Below are 14,115 nucleotides of genomic sequence, written 5' to 3'. Positions count from 1 at the left end.
TTGGGATCTACTATAAAACTGAACAATAACTTTCAGGGTTTTTTTTTTTAATAATTCTGTCAAAATCTAACAGCAGTCAAATATGTTGTAATGTAAAACTTTGTATCATTCTCTTAAATGCTACATTAGCATATTTTTGTTAAAGCTTTTGCTCTTGTTTATCCCTTCGATGAATAATGTTTTTCTGGGCTTTTTTTTTTTTTTTGTGATAAGGTTGGGTTTAGTTTTTTTGTTTAAGGTTGATTAATCCAGCCGTCACACTAATGGCTTTCTGGTTTTCAGCTTCATCTTTCTTGCTTTCCCTGTGGAACTTCAGTTGCAAAGCAGCTTGATCTGTACCTTCCACACCTGAGTGTGATGCTGCAGTCTCTTTCCTTCTGTGGGCGATGCTGCAGTCTCTTTCCTACTGTGTCACTTGAAGAGAAAATACAGTTAATTGGAATAAAATATTGTTGCATTGTGGTTAAAGGAAGCTGCTGGAGAGCCAATTTCCTGGTGATAGTTCTTCACCTGTCAAGTAATACAGAGGAACATATGCCCTGCCTTTTCATATCAGGAAACTGAGAAGAGTTGGTTATCACTGTTAGACTTATACGTAGATTCCAAATGACTATGTTAAGCAAAGATGAATGCAGTGCAGGGCATGCTGAAAACTGCAGAATTCCATGGTACTTTGTAGAAGCCCACTCTGAAACAAACCTTTTGGGGAATTGGGGCAGCTATTTAGTAAATATTTGCTGAAATGATCCTTAGTGAAATAAGGATTAATGATTATACCAATCGTACTTTTGAGGCTTTCAAAATGAAAGCTCCCTCTACTGAAGAGTTCATTTCAGACTTTTATATATATTTGTGAGTAATTTTGCTTTTTAAAATATTTTTTTAAAAATATTTTTCTGAAGAAAAAGAACTACAAAATTAACTTAACTTTGGGTTTTTTGTGTGTTTGTTTTTTTTTTCCCCAAGACAGCTTTCTTCTGAAGGTTTGACCCTGTGACAAATGTATAGAGCCATTGTGACCTGCACCGTGAGTGCGGAAATAGATCTCAAATATTGCAGGTTATTTTTTGCCACCATTTGCATGTAGAATAATTAGGAAGGTGTGAAATTATTTTCCAAAGATGATATTAACTGGAGCTACTGAGACTGGATAACAACTCAAGAACAAAAAAGAATATTATTGAGATGGGATTTCAGTCTCCTCTGATTCCTTGCAGGTCGCTGCTAGCAAATGAGTGCATAGTGTCCACATAGTTTTGTGCAGGGACTTGTAAGCAGAATACTTACGCTTGTAGAAGGCTAGAATTGTCTTCATCTCTTGACTGTGTATATGTTGAGGAATTTTTCTTTTTATCTGCACACTTGTATGAGATATGAAAACTTTGCACACAAGTTGGAACAGAGCTGCTTCATTCTTTCCAGTTTTAACATTTTACCCCTCAAAACCTGTTTCTCCTAGCTCAAGTAAGATTTAAATGACATAGACTTCCTCTGCACTAAGCTTTTGCTTCTATAATCATGAAATCATTTGATGAAAAAATTAGGTAGCAAATGCTGATGAACATGTTGGAGATACTGTTTTGTTGGCTTTTGCCAGACTGAATCGTCATACTGCTGCCAAGGAGACTATTAGTAATACCCTCTTCTGTCTTCAGTTGTATATTATTTTTTTTCCCCTTTTCACCAATGATGAACCTATTCGGAGAAGTAATAGAACTTAAAGGCAAAAAAAAAGCTTTAGCTTTCTGTACAAATATAGTATTTCAAATACAAGCTCTGCATGCGGTGGTAGTTACACAGGAATTGTCATATTATGTGAGACCAGTGGTGTTTCTCTTACAGCATCCCACTTCTGTTAGCGGTTAGCACAGACACTGAGGGCTCATGAGAGGTAATTGGTCCTGCGTGTCTTACTGGGACACTTTGTAACCTGCATGAATTACAAAATGTAAATGTGTGGGATGGTTTTCCACTATTTGTTCCAGAATTCTTGTGAGAAGGCAGCGAAGAAGCCACCCCCACCCCAGAACCAGGTTCTTTGTTGTAACGGAGCAGTACTGTTATCCAGGAAGTTATCTGTTATCTTTGCCTAATAAGATGAAATCAACCATCTAATCATCCTGGGTAAAAATGTCTTTTTATTCTGAATTTGTCTCTAGCCATTGGAAAAAGTATCTGTATGTAAAGGTTACCGTTTTCATACTGATTGTTCACTGCTGTCTATTTTTTGAAGGCATGTGAGGCTTGGTCCCAGCCGGCTCTGAAGCTACTTAAGACATTTAGCATTAGTTTGTTAGTAAAGAATTGCTTCATGCTTTGCATGTAGGTGCTGCTATTGCTGCAAGCACAGTGGCGGAGATGGAGTTCTAGTAAATCACTGTCAGGACGCAGGATGCCTTCTCTGGTGGGACTGAGAGTGGCTACCTCGGCGGTTCAGCTATGGCAGGCTGTGGTCTTGGTGAAACAGGCTAGAGGGAGTCCTGATCCCAGGAATTGACAGTAGGCTGATGTGTTACACGTGTAGCGAAGTCCACGTTGTGGTTTCCCTGTCTTTAATTTTGAACAGTGTCCGATTTGGTAGGCTTGCACATTGTCAGGGACCTTCAAGGCTGGCTGCACTGTCCTGTTTTTCAAAGCTGTGTGCCAATTTAGTCGTCTTTATTAGTGAAACCTTAATATATTTTAAATTGATAAAATCTGATTTTGTGCCTGGTGAAAAACTATAATGAACTTTGGCTTTCCTTTGACATCAGAGGGACAGAATGTTCTGTGTGGAAAAAGTGAAATACCAATGATATGATTTATTATGCATTTTTCTTGAGAAATATAGGTTAGATTTACAGTCATTTATATTATAAAATAGGGGGGTTTTAACCTTAAATGTAGTGGTATTTGGAGAATTTATGAATAGTGTATAGAACTTACTTTGTTTTTTTTTAACTAAAATGTAAAGTTACTCTTCAGTTTGCTCAATGTAATTTAAAATTGCTTATGGAGGATGAGGCTTTTGATTTTTCTTTCCTCCTTGTGGAAATCAGTTGTTGTGAATATTTCCTTTGTTTGACATGTTTCTAGCAACACTGTATATAAACAGGTTTATTCCATATGATAACTTGAGTTTAATGCATTGGAAAATGGGAACTAACTGCTTTTAATATTGACAGATGTTAAGTAAATCTGAAGAATCGTACTGAGAGTGCAGATGAGGGTGTTTGACAATGCTAAGAAGGCACTTACTTGGTTTTCCTCAGTGTAGTTGGCTGTTAACTCAGTCAATGGAAGGATAAAATCCTTTCCAAAATCTTTGTGAGCCAGGGAATTATTATGCACATTTACACAGAGAATTGAGGCACAGGAGAGGTTAATTAACTTGTCAGTAGTTGTACAGGACATCTAACCTGGCTGGTATCAGAACCAAGGTTTCTTGTGACCCAAGTGAGTATACTCTCCAGGTGACCATCCTACCTTTTCACATTTTTCATCTCCTCTCTCTATTACCGGCTGTTATAAAGTGCGGACACATAGAAAGAACTCTTATTTAAAAGAAAAAAGAGTTACACCTATTTGGTTATCCTTTACCTAGAAACAGAAATAACTTGCTTAGGTAATGTAGGATAAACTTTCTATAAATGTTTTGTGTTTCAGTTTTGTGACTGACCAGTTAAGGTGGAGGCATGTTTTAGCACTTAAAATTGAAATTATTTCAGATGGAGGTCAAAAATTTTGGTTCCAGAGAATGCAGACATGTTTCCAGATACTTCAAGAAATGGCATGACAAGGACATAAGAACTGATTTACTTGTCAAATGATCTGTAGGATGGTAAGAACTGTCAGGATTTCTTTTGAGAATTTTAGTCTTTTTAACTGCTTAGTTGATGCAGTTCTGGACAGCTGAAAATGGCCCTCTCGATCCAGTCACCTCAGCTCTGTATCTTGAGCTTCAGTGACATGCTTTATGTCCCTTTTCTTTAGGTCCCTAAAATATCTTTGTTGTGATACAGTTAACCTACAGTTTTGTAACACTCATCAACTTTGATGAATCTTACCACTGTCCTATGGGTTTGTTTGGGCTCATTGCCTAAACACTTGTGAACAGGTTATTTCTACAAGATACCTGAATTCCTTTTAGCACTTTAAAATTTTACTGCACACTGTGCATATTCAAAATGGATTTATAAAGTCTCTTCAGGCTGAGGTCACTATTTAATAGTTGTGAGTTACTCACTGCATACTTTAAAATGCAGATATTTTTGTCTCATTGAAAAACTTCTCCAGCTCCATAATAGCATTAGGTTGAGGAGACTTAATAAAGTATTTTTCCATGTAGAAAATTTTTTCTCAAAATTCTCCTAATCTATGATGTTAAGACAGCTATGTCAATTGTCAGATTCATATATCAATATGAATTGTAGTTAACAATTTGTACTCAATTTATCATTTTACTATCACTGTATTTTAATTGAATTGACATGTCATTTGTTATATATTAATGCATAATAAGTGGTGGTAATTCTCCATGCTGATGTTCCAGCCAAGTTAGTTAAATTATGACTGTCTTTGTCCTTAATCAAGCCTGAACTCAGCTCATTTTTGAAATAAACTGAGCTGTTTTCATTATAGCTTTTCTTTGTCTGAAATGTTCATGAGGCAGAAATTTTGCCAGTGAATACTAATGATCAGAACATTTCTTTTTAGTCTGTGTCTCATACAACATTCTTTTTTCTGTATCTGAGCTGGTTTTGCTTTGAATTTGTCTGTACTGGGGGCTTCCTGCTTTTATAATATACTGCTTTCATTGTGCTAGGCTTTAAAAACTTCCATATCTTGGGGCTGGGGCCAGGAGTTGCCATGCATGACTGAAGAAATGTATTTCTTAGTGCATTTTGAATGATTGAGAGACTGGCATTACCTTAGTGTCTCTTTCTTGGGTTTCCCCTCTGGATAGCAGTCATATCCTTTAAAACCCTGCCATTTCTGAAGGATCCTGGAACCAGACTGTCTTTGTCATATGTGTCATTATTGACTCCTTGGATAAAATGGCTTCAGAGCAGTGTACACGTTAAGGAAAAGTTAAAAAGAAAAGTACTGTAGTCTCTCTTCAAGTGCAAGCGCATTCTGCAGTCTGATGGATATGCTTAATGCTGTGATAGTTGTGTAGGTATTCAGGAAAAAGGGTTATATCACAGAGCATCAAGTATTTGTTTTCCTTTAATCTTTTCTGGGTTAACAAATTCACCTTGTGAAAAAATTTATTCCATTATTTATGAAGTGTCTAAGGCACCTATACTACAGAGTAACCTAGAACACTTGAAAAAGAAATCGGCATTAAGTACTGCTTTTAATTGGAGTGAAAAAAGATTGCAAATTTGAGCTGTTTTTAAAAAAAATTAAAAATCCCAATTGTACACTTTTAGTGTGTATGTGTGGCTTCATAATTATAAAAAGCATTTATTATCTGTGTTTGTGAATAGTATTTTTCCACATAACTCATACTCTAGCAATAGCAATACGTCTACCATGGAAATCCTATATTGTATCATATATGCTGTAGCCTGTGTTGCTCATTTTTTCCAGACATTACTTGTTAAGCTCAAACTTCCCATCCTTGAATTGAAAATAATTCTCTTGCGATCTTTGAAATGCAATTCAACAATTGAACAGAAACAGTTTCAAAAAATTAAAAATGCAGCTGAGTGTTTGGAGGCATTAGTTGTCTGTAACTACTTAAGCTTCTTATTTTTCAAAAGATGCAATTAACATCAAATGTTGTTCCTCAGTATAAGAAGGCACGTCTCAAGGCAGGTATACATGGTTAATTTATCTACGCATACACATTTTTCATGGGATTATTCTGGAATTATTTGTGGCATTTGTGATAAATGAAGCAAATGGTGCATGAGGCTTTCTTCCATCAAAGAGGAATTGTTTCACTAATAATTAGATAAATATTTAAAATATCAGGATTTCGTGCCTTTAACTAGTTAAAGGATGCTGTATGTTTCAAAACAAAGCCAAGAACCAGCACACACAAATAAATCCAAGCATGCCCCAAACACCTAATGAAGTTTTCTGAGAAAGCAAGGGAGAAAAAAAAAAAGAAAATACTTTTAACCTAGCTCTACTGATTTATTCCACTGATACAATTGAGTTATATCATTAGGGTGTTTCTTAGAATAATATAGTGTGCTGTGTTTTGGGATTTTGTTGTAGTTTTTATTTTCGTGTATGAGGAGAGGTATATCAGTTTGGGTTGTAGAATCCTGTTCCTTGCTTGCTCTACAGTTTTTGTTTGTTCCATGTACCATGCAAAGTTTATATGTATAGGACATACAGATATATACAAAGTTACTCTTCTTGCTGTTGATGTAGACAGAAGAGCATACAGTTGAAGAAAATAAGTGCAGAAAAATTAGCGAGAAAAAATATCACATGGTAATAGTAGCCATGAGGAATACTTAAATTTTTGTCGTTACATTTGACTGCTTACTGTTTTCTTGAAATGTTTGTGCTTAGTCAAAAATCACATTGGTCTCTAACAGGTTAAGTGGTTGAAAGACTCTCTAGTAGAAATGTCTTTTGGAGTGCACTAAAATCAATCTTACAAACACCTGCAAGTCGCTTTTTTGATTATTTTTTTTTTTTTAAATAAATGTGTACAATATACATAAGCATTTTTGTGAAACAATAGTTTAGTCCTTCTTGCATTAATAATTAAGGATTATGTGGTGCCAGGTTTTTTTGATTTATTGCCACCATATGGGTACATTTTGAGGTTTCGTTACTGTTTTTTCAGATTGTAAAGCAAGTAATAAAAGCTCAGATACGTGGGTACTTGATACAGCAACAAGAAAGCAACAAACCATTATTGGTTCCTGGGAGAAATAGGATGATGCAAATATTTACTCTTAATCAACATCTGGGAATAGACGTTTGTTTAGAAATGCACTTACAAATGGCTTTGACTAATTTGCCTACTGCATTTTTAATGAACGTTGTCAGCAGCCTTTCAACCAGCAAAGGTATTTGTATCCTGATAGAGGTAAAAGCCAAGAAGTGACCAAAATGCTATGTTAAATAAGTGACAATATTGCAAGGAAAATAATGGCAGTCAATTTATTCTTTTTTTTTTTTTTTTTTTTAACAGTATGAATCGGATGAACAAGAAAAAAGTGCGTATCAAGAGTATGATAGCGACAGTGATGTTCCTGAAGAGTTGAAAAGAGATTATGTGGATGAGCAGACAGGAGATGCCCCTGTGAAAAGGTAAGTAGACTGTGTGCGTCCTTGGTCTCATTTGCATGTTTTTCATCTCAGTACTCTAATTAGTTCATTTTCTGTTTAATCTATACGACAATGGAATAATAATCAAATAATCTTTATGCTACCTGCACAGTTAGAAAGGCTCAGCATTTAGATCTCAGGAAGAGGGAGGAGTGTTAAGACTGTTCATCATTATTGCAGAAAGCAACTTTGGAAAACAAGATTTTGAAAGCTGATAAAGGCTCTCTGAAGCAGGTAGTGGAAAACTGATTAGCAAGCGTTAGATGTTAACTAAAGGTTCTTCTACAACTGCTCTTTTATAGTTTCCGTAGTGTCAAAAACAGTTTGCAGACAAATGGCTTGAGGCTTGGGCTTCTGCTTCTGCAGAACAAAAGTAAACTTTTACAGATTAAAAAAAAAATTGAATTCTTCCATAGCTTGAAGATAGTAATTTGGAATTTTAAATTCTCTTTTTCTTTAAGAATATATATACACACACATATATCTATATATATGTGAGTATACATATTATATTTTGATGACTATATATAAAAATATGTATATATATTCATCTAAACAAAAGCCAACTCTGTAGCCTTTAAAAGGATCTGAAATAAAAATTTCTGTCTAGAACACTGTACTTAGATGTCCATTCAGACTTTGTGAAGCAGGCTAACATTATTTGTGTGTAGAGGATTGCAGGAGAACTAGAAAACCCTCACTTGGATCAAATCAGAGGAATGTTATTTTACAAAATAACTCTTTACAGTAAAATATTGTTAGCATGATTTTGTAAGATACATCACATATACTACTTCATTTCAAAGAAGTGATGGAGATATTGAACAAATTGGAACAAACCACAGTCACTGTCCATAGCTTTGTGCTGTGAAATTGAAGCATTCTGAATTTTCGGAAAAATATACTTTTGATGTATGGCAGCTGGCAGAAGGTTTCTCTTATAGAATCAAAGAATATCTTGAGTTGGAAGGGATCTATAAGGATCATCAAAGCCAACTCCCTGCTTCTTGCAGGACTACAAGTTGTGAAAAATTTAATATCTTTTTAGTTTCATCTTCCTCAAAATTGTTTCCATTTCCAGGTAGTTGTTTTCAGCCGTAGCTTGCTAGTCTGCCTCTGTTTTGTTGTGACTTGCTTTGTTTTCATTTTCTTTGCTTCATAAACTATGAACTTGAGTCAGAGTGGTTAAAATGATTGCTGAGGCCAGACAGAGGCCTGCAGAACTCAAGCCTTGGACTACAACTCAGAAACTCCTTTCTCTAGTACAATTTTATGTAAATTAGGCCAGGCTTCTCTCTTTAAATGTTAGAATCCTAACCCAGTTATGCTTTGGCATAAATAAAATGCTGCACTGGAAGACATACTGTCATGTCAAAGAAGGGGGGAAGAGGAGGAAGGATTTCTTCTCTACTAAATTTTATTTGTGTGTTCTTGAATATAATAGGTGGTCACATTTGGTGTATTTTGTTTTGTTTTCTTTAAAGCATTTCTCGAGAAACTCTGAGGAGCAGAAAGAGATCAGATTATAACCTTAATAAAGTGAACGCACCTATCCTAACAAACACTACGCTGAATGTAATAAGACTTGTTGGTACGTAGAACAGTTGTAGTTTTTTATATGTGTTTTTTATTTTAATGCAAACCTATGGATTATAGCAAATATGTTAAATGAATTTTAAGGCTTTTAAAAATATACCTAGTTGGGCTCTATTTCCACTCTTTTAAAATGTAAATAAAATAGAAATAAATCACTAAACCTAAATATTTTTAATTAAATGGACAAATTTGGGTATATCTTGTGAGTTATTTTTACTTTGACAATTAATCTGCATGCATATATTGATTTTAACTAATAATGGTGGATTATTTGTCTAAAATATTGAATGCATAAAAACAGTGGAGATAGAAAGGAAAGAGATTAATGTTTTATGTTGCTAATGTGTCTTGGTGGATTAAATGCTTCATTTGAAAGTAGTGTAGTTACAAAAGTAAAAACTTAAAAGATTGGGGTTTTTTTGCCCTTTCGTTACTCAAATTCTCACACCCAGAATAATAACGTTTCTTTAACTAAGAGTTAATGGCTACAGAAACAAGAAACAAATAAGATACCACCATTTAGCCAGACTATCTATTAGTTTTTCTTCCCTTCTTGTCTCCTGAATCAACCCTATAAAACGTGAAAATAAGCCCGTTGTTGCCAGGCAGATTTGGATGGGTGTGACGCTAGGTTGTAGAAGATCCAGGTTTGATCCAGTTCCCTAGATTATCTCCCTGCAGACAGGAATGCCGTGGAGCGTGCCTGTCTTTTAACAGCAGTCTCTTCTAATGCCATGGAAGGCTCCAGTTTGTCTTGCACTGTGTCAGTGCAAGGAAAATGCATGGTACTTAACACTAATTTCAAGGAGTATAACTGAGATGGTTGTCTAGGATCCCTTCATTATCAATGGAGAACTGTAGGTAACTCCAGAAGATGATAGAGTTTATTGGCTGTCCTGGATGAGCCCACTAGAGGTGGGGCCCTGCTTGACCTGTTGTTTGTGAACAGAGAAGGACTAGTGGGAGATGTGAGGGTCGGTGGCCGTCTTGGGAATAGTGACCATGAAATGTTAGTGTTTTCGATAGTGGGGGAAGTAAGGAGGGGCAAGAGCAGAACTTCTGCCTTAGATTTCTGCTGGGCAGACTTTAGCCTGTTTAAGAGGTTGGTGGACCAAGTCCCTTGGGAGTCGGTCCTGAAGGGCAAAGGAGTCCAGGAAGGCTGGACATGCTTCAAAAGGGAATTGCTAAATATTCAGGAGCAGGCTGTCCTGGTGTGTAGGAAGACAAGCCGTCGGGGAAAAAGACCAGCCTGGTTAAACAGGGAACTTAGACTAGAACTTAAGGAAAAAAGGAGAGCCTATTTGCTCTGGAAGAAGGGTCGGGTAACTTGGGAGGTCTTTAGGGACGTTGCCAGGTCGTGTAGGGAGAAGATTAGAAGGGCCAAAGCTCAATTAGAGCTTGATTTGGCTGCTATGGTCAAAGACAACAAAAAAAGCTTCTACAAATACATCAACAGCAAAAGGAGGGTCAAGGAGAGTCTCCACCACTTGCTGAATGAGGAGGGTAGTGTAGTGTCAGGGGATGAGGAAAAGGCGGAGGTATTCAATGCCTTCTTTGCCTCGGTCTTTAATGTCAAGACTGGTTGTCCTCGGGAGACTCGGCCCCCAGAGCCTAAAGTTAGGGACGGGGGGCTGTGTGAACCTCCCGTAATCCAGGAGGAGACGGTTAGTGACCTGCTGTGCCAGTTGGACACCCACAAGGCTATGGGCCCGGATGGGATTCACCCCAGAGTAATGAAGGAACTGGCAAATGAACTTGCCAAACCAGTCTCTATTATCTACCAGCAGTCCTGGTTAACTGGAGAAGTTCCAGCTGACTGGAAATTAGCAAATGTAACGCCCATCTACAAGAAGGGCCGGAAGGATGATCCGGGGAACTATAGGCCTGTCAGCCTGACCTCGGTGCCAGGCAAGGTGATGGAACAGATCATCCTGAGTGCCATTACACGGCCCATGCAGGACAATCGGGGCATCGGGGCCAGCCAACATGGATTCATGAAAGGCAGGTCCTGCTTGACCAACTTGGTCTCCTTCTATGACAAAGTGACCCGCCTAGTAGATGAGGGCAGGGCTGTGGATGTAGTCTACCTAGACTTTGGTAAGGCATTCGACACTGTCTCCCACAGCATCCTCCTAGACAAACTAGCTGCCCAGGGCTTGGATGGGTGGACTCTTCAATGGGTTAAAAAGTGGCTGGATGGCCGAGCCCAGAGAGTGGTGGTGAATGGGGCAAAGTCCAACTGGTGGCCGGTCACTAGCGGTGTTCCCCAGGGCTCAGTTCTGGGGCCGGTGCTGTTCAATATCTTTACAGACGATCTAGACATAAGGATTGAGTGCACCCTCAGCAAATTTGCAGATGCCACCAAGGTGGGTGGGAGTGTCGATCTGCTGGAGGGTAGGAAGGCCCTACAGAGGGATCTGGACAGGTTAGATAGATGGGCCGAGAGCAACGGCATGAGGTTCAACAAGAACAAGTGCCAGGTCTTACACTTCGGCCACAACAACCCCATGCAGCGCTCCAGGCTGGGGGAAGAGTGGTTAGAAAGCGGCGCGGCGGAAAGAGACCTGGGGGTGCTGATCGACAGCCGGCTAAACATGAGCCAGCAGTGTGCCCAGGTGGCCAAGAAGGCCAATGGCATCCTGACCTCTGTTAAGAATAGCGTAGCCAGCCGGTCTAGGGGAGTGATCGTCCCTCTGTACTGGGTACTGGTGAGGCCGCGCCTTGAGTACTGTGTCCAGTTCTGGGTCCCGCACTTCAAGAGAGATGTTGAGGTGTTGGAGTGAGTCCAGAGGAGGGTGACCAAGCTGGTGAAGGGTCTGGAGGGTGTGACCTACGAGGAACAGCTGAGGGAGCTGGGGTTGTTTAGCCTGGTGAAGAGGAGGCTCAGAGGTGACCTTATTGCAGTCTGCAACTACCTGAAGGGAGGTTGTAGTGAACTGGGAGTCGGCCTCTTCTCCTGGGCAACTAGCGAGAGGACAAGAGGACACAGCCTCAAGCTTTGCCAGGGGAGGTTCAGGTTGGACATTAGGAAGAATTTCTTTTCAGAAAGGGTTATTAGACATTGGAATGGGCTGCCCAGGGAGGTGGTGGAATCACCACCTCTGGCTGTGTTTAAGAAAAGACTGGACATGGCACTTAGTGCCATGGTCTAGTTGACATGGTGGTGTCAGGGCAATGGTTGGACTCGATGATCCCAGAGGTCTCTTCCAACCTGGTTGATTCTGTGATTCTGATTCTGTGATTCTTTGCCTCCATGCCATTGCATAGGTATCTTAGCACTTTTCTTCTGGAGCTGCTTGCCTTATGCACAGGAGATGCAGGCAACCAGTGTGAGCCAAGCATCTAGTTTTTAGATGAAGTTGGACAAAGTGAATTGCAGATGCAAGACCAACGATGTAACTTTTAAAGTTCTGTTCCTTGAAAATAAGGCTTTATTTTAAGAGACGTTTGTTTTGGTAGCAGTAATGTGAGTACTTAAGCAGTTTTTGTCCCTGCTGCATTTTTTCACTGATATTCCTGCCTCATGTATGTTGCATCAGCATGGCTCTGGACAGATCTAGATCAGCTTCCTGAGCTTAGTTAAAAACAAATCATAAAGGAAACTAGGTTTGAAAAGGGAAGTCTGGAGTGAGATGAAGATACAGATTTAAATTGCCTAATCAAGTAACAGAAATCGTTGCCTCACTTTTTAGGAAGGGGTGTTATGCAAGTAGTGGTACTCACTGAATGAGTATAACAGTGCTTGTAACCCATTTTGAACTATTTCGGTGTGCTGTATGTTTTGTATAGAGGCTAGATTAATAAATAATATCTGTTTTTTCCTCACGTTTATAAACCAGGTAAGTATTTCTCTGTTTCCAGTATAAAGTAACCATGACATTAATTTATAAGGTTAATTTTTTCCTATCAAGCCATTTGTCACGGTTTAAAGCTGGGCCAGTTATTAAACCTGTGGCAGATGCCCTCTGTTATCCCCCCCCCCCTCCCCCCAAAGGGAAAGGGAAAGGGAAAAGGGAGAGAGGCTTCCGGGCTGGAAAGTTAAAACAGTTTTAATAAACTATAATAATGAAAAAAAAAGTATAATAATAATAATAGAAATAATCAAATATATACAAATATATATACAAAACCAAGATTGAGCTCCCCTGAAGTCAGCCACGTCACCACCGGCACTGCAGGGCAGGCTCCGGGAAGGCCCAGGCTGGGCCTAGCGACGGTCGAGAGCTGGATTCAGGGATGCACGGATCGGGATCGGGGGCAGCAGGAAAACAGACGGAGTCCTCCTTGGACACCGGCCATAGCAGAAAGGGGCGAGACCCTCGTGATCCCCCCGCTTTATACCGAGAATGACGTGTATGGGATGGAATACCCTCGTTGGTCAATTTTGGGTCACCTGCCCTGTCTGCTCCCCACTGCAGCTGCAACCCCCCTTCGGCTCTTCACTTGTAAGCAGTGAGGAATTCAGCAGTGACCTTGGTTTCTCTAAGAATAAGTACAGCAAGAGCCTTTCTGCACAACATCCCTACCGGTGCCTCAGCGATAACTACAAACTTCGGGCGTTATCAGTCTTGGAGGCAGACACTGTCTGCAAACATGCAGTTAGTTTCAGAAAGTGCAGTTACTTAGAGGAGACTTAGCTAAAAGCAAAAATCACTGAAAGGAAAATCGGCCTGGTTTAGGCCAAACCAGGACACCATTGCACATTGACTTAAGATTTAAAGAAAGAATGAACCTGTGTTAAACCTGTATGGAATATTTTGACCTAGGTTCTATACGTCAACAAGAATAATTAATGACTATGCAATTTTATATATTGCTTGGGTGATTCCTTATTTTAATTAATATCATTCTGACTTAAGAAATACCCATTAAACTGTTTCTTAGGTTGGAGTTTTTAAATGCTTTTTTTTTTTGCCTCATTTTTGCTTTTGTTGTGAATGGTTTTTGGGTAGAAACTCTTAGGTTTTTCTTGGTTTAAAACCCATTGACTTTTAAGAAAATAATAACAGTGATAACAAATCTCACAGCAGAAATCTTGTAGCTGAAGTAAGTGATTGGTTACATAGCATAAAACCTCATGAGACTTAAAAAGCCCAAATCATAGAGTCTTTCAAAATTATATAATTACAGTGGGCTTTTCACTTTTTCCTTCAAAGTGGCATTTTAGCTCCTAATGTATGTTGTAGGACCTGCATATTTGGAATTGTGAGGCTCCCTAGGGAATTATTTTACTAATGA

At 38.8% G+C, this 14,115-nt stretch overlaps 1 protein-coding gene across 2 annotated transcripts in view; it reads left to right on the top strand.

Moving 5' to 3' along the window:
• VPS50 (VPS50 subunit of EARP/GARPII complex) overlaps positions 1 to 14,115 on the top strand; it is a 90,204-nt gene that overhangs the window by 53,839 nt on the left and 22,250 nt on the right. For both annotated transcript variants that reach the window (XM_068404644.1, XM_068404645.1), the window contains exons 19-20: positions 7,145 to 7,263; positions 8,766 to 8,872. In XM_068404644.1, coding sequence (XP_068260745.1) covers positions 7,145 to 7,263; positions 8,766 to 8,872 — 226 coding nt within the window. The remainder of the gene's footprint in view (positions 1 to 7,144; positions 7,264 to 8,765; positions 8,873 to 14,115) is intronic.

The sequence above is a fragment of the Nyctibius grandis genome, chromosome 7, assembly GCF_013368605.1.
Source record: "Nyctibius grandis isolate bNycGra1 chromosome 7, bNycGra1.pri, whole genome shotgun sequence".
Lineage (NCBI taxonomy): Eukaryota > Metazoa > Chordata > Aves > Nyctibiiformes > Nyctibiidae > Nyctibius > Nyctibius grandis.
Note: the sequence above shows the minus strand (reverse complement) of the source record. Positions and strands in the feature narration are given on the sequence as shown.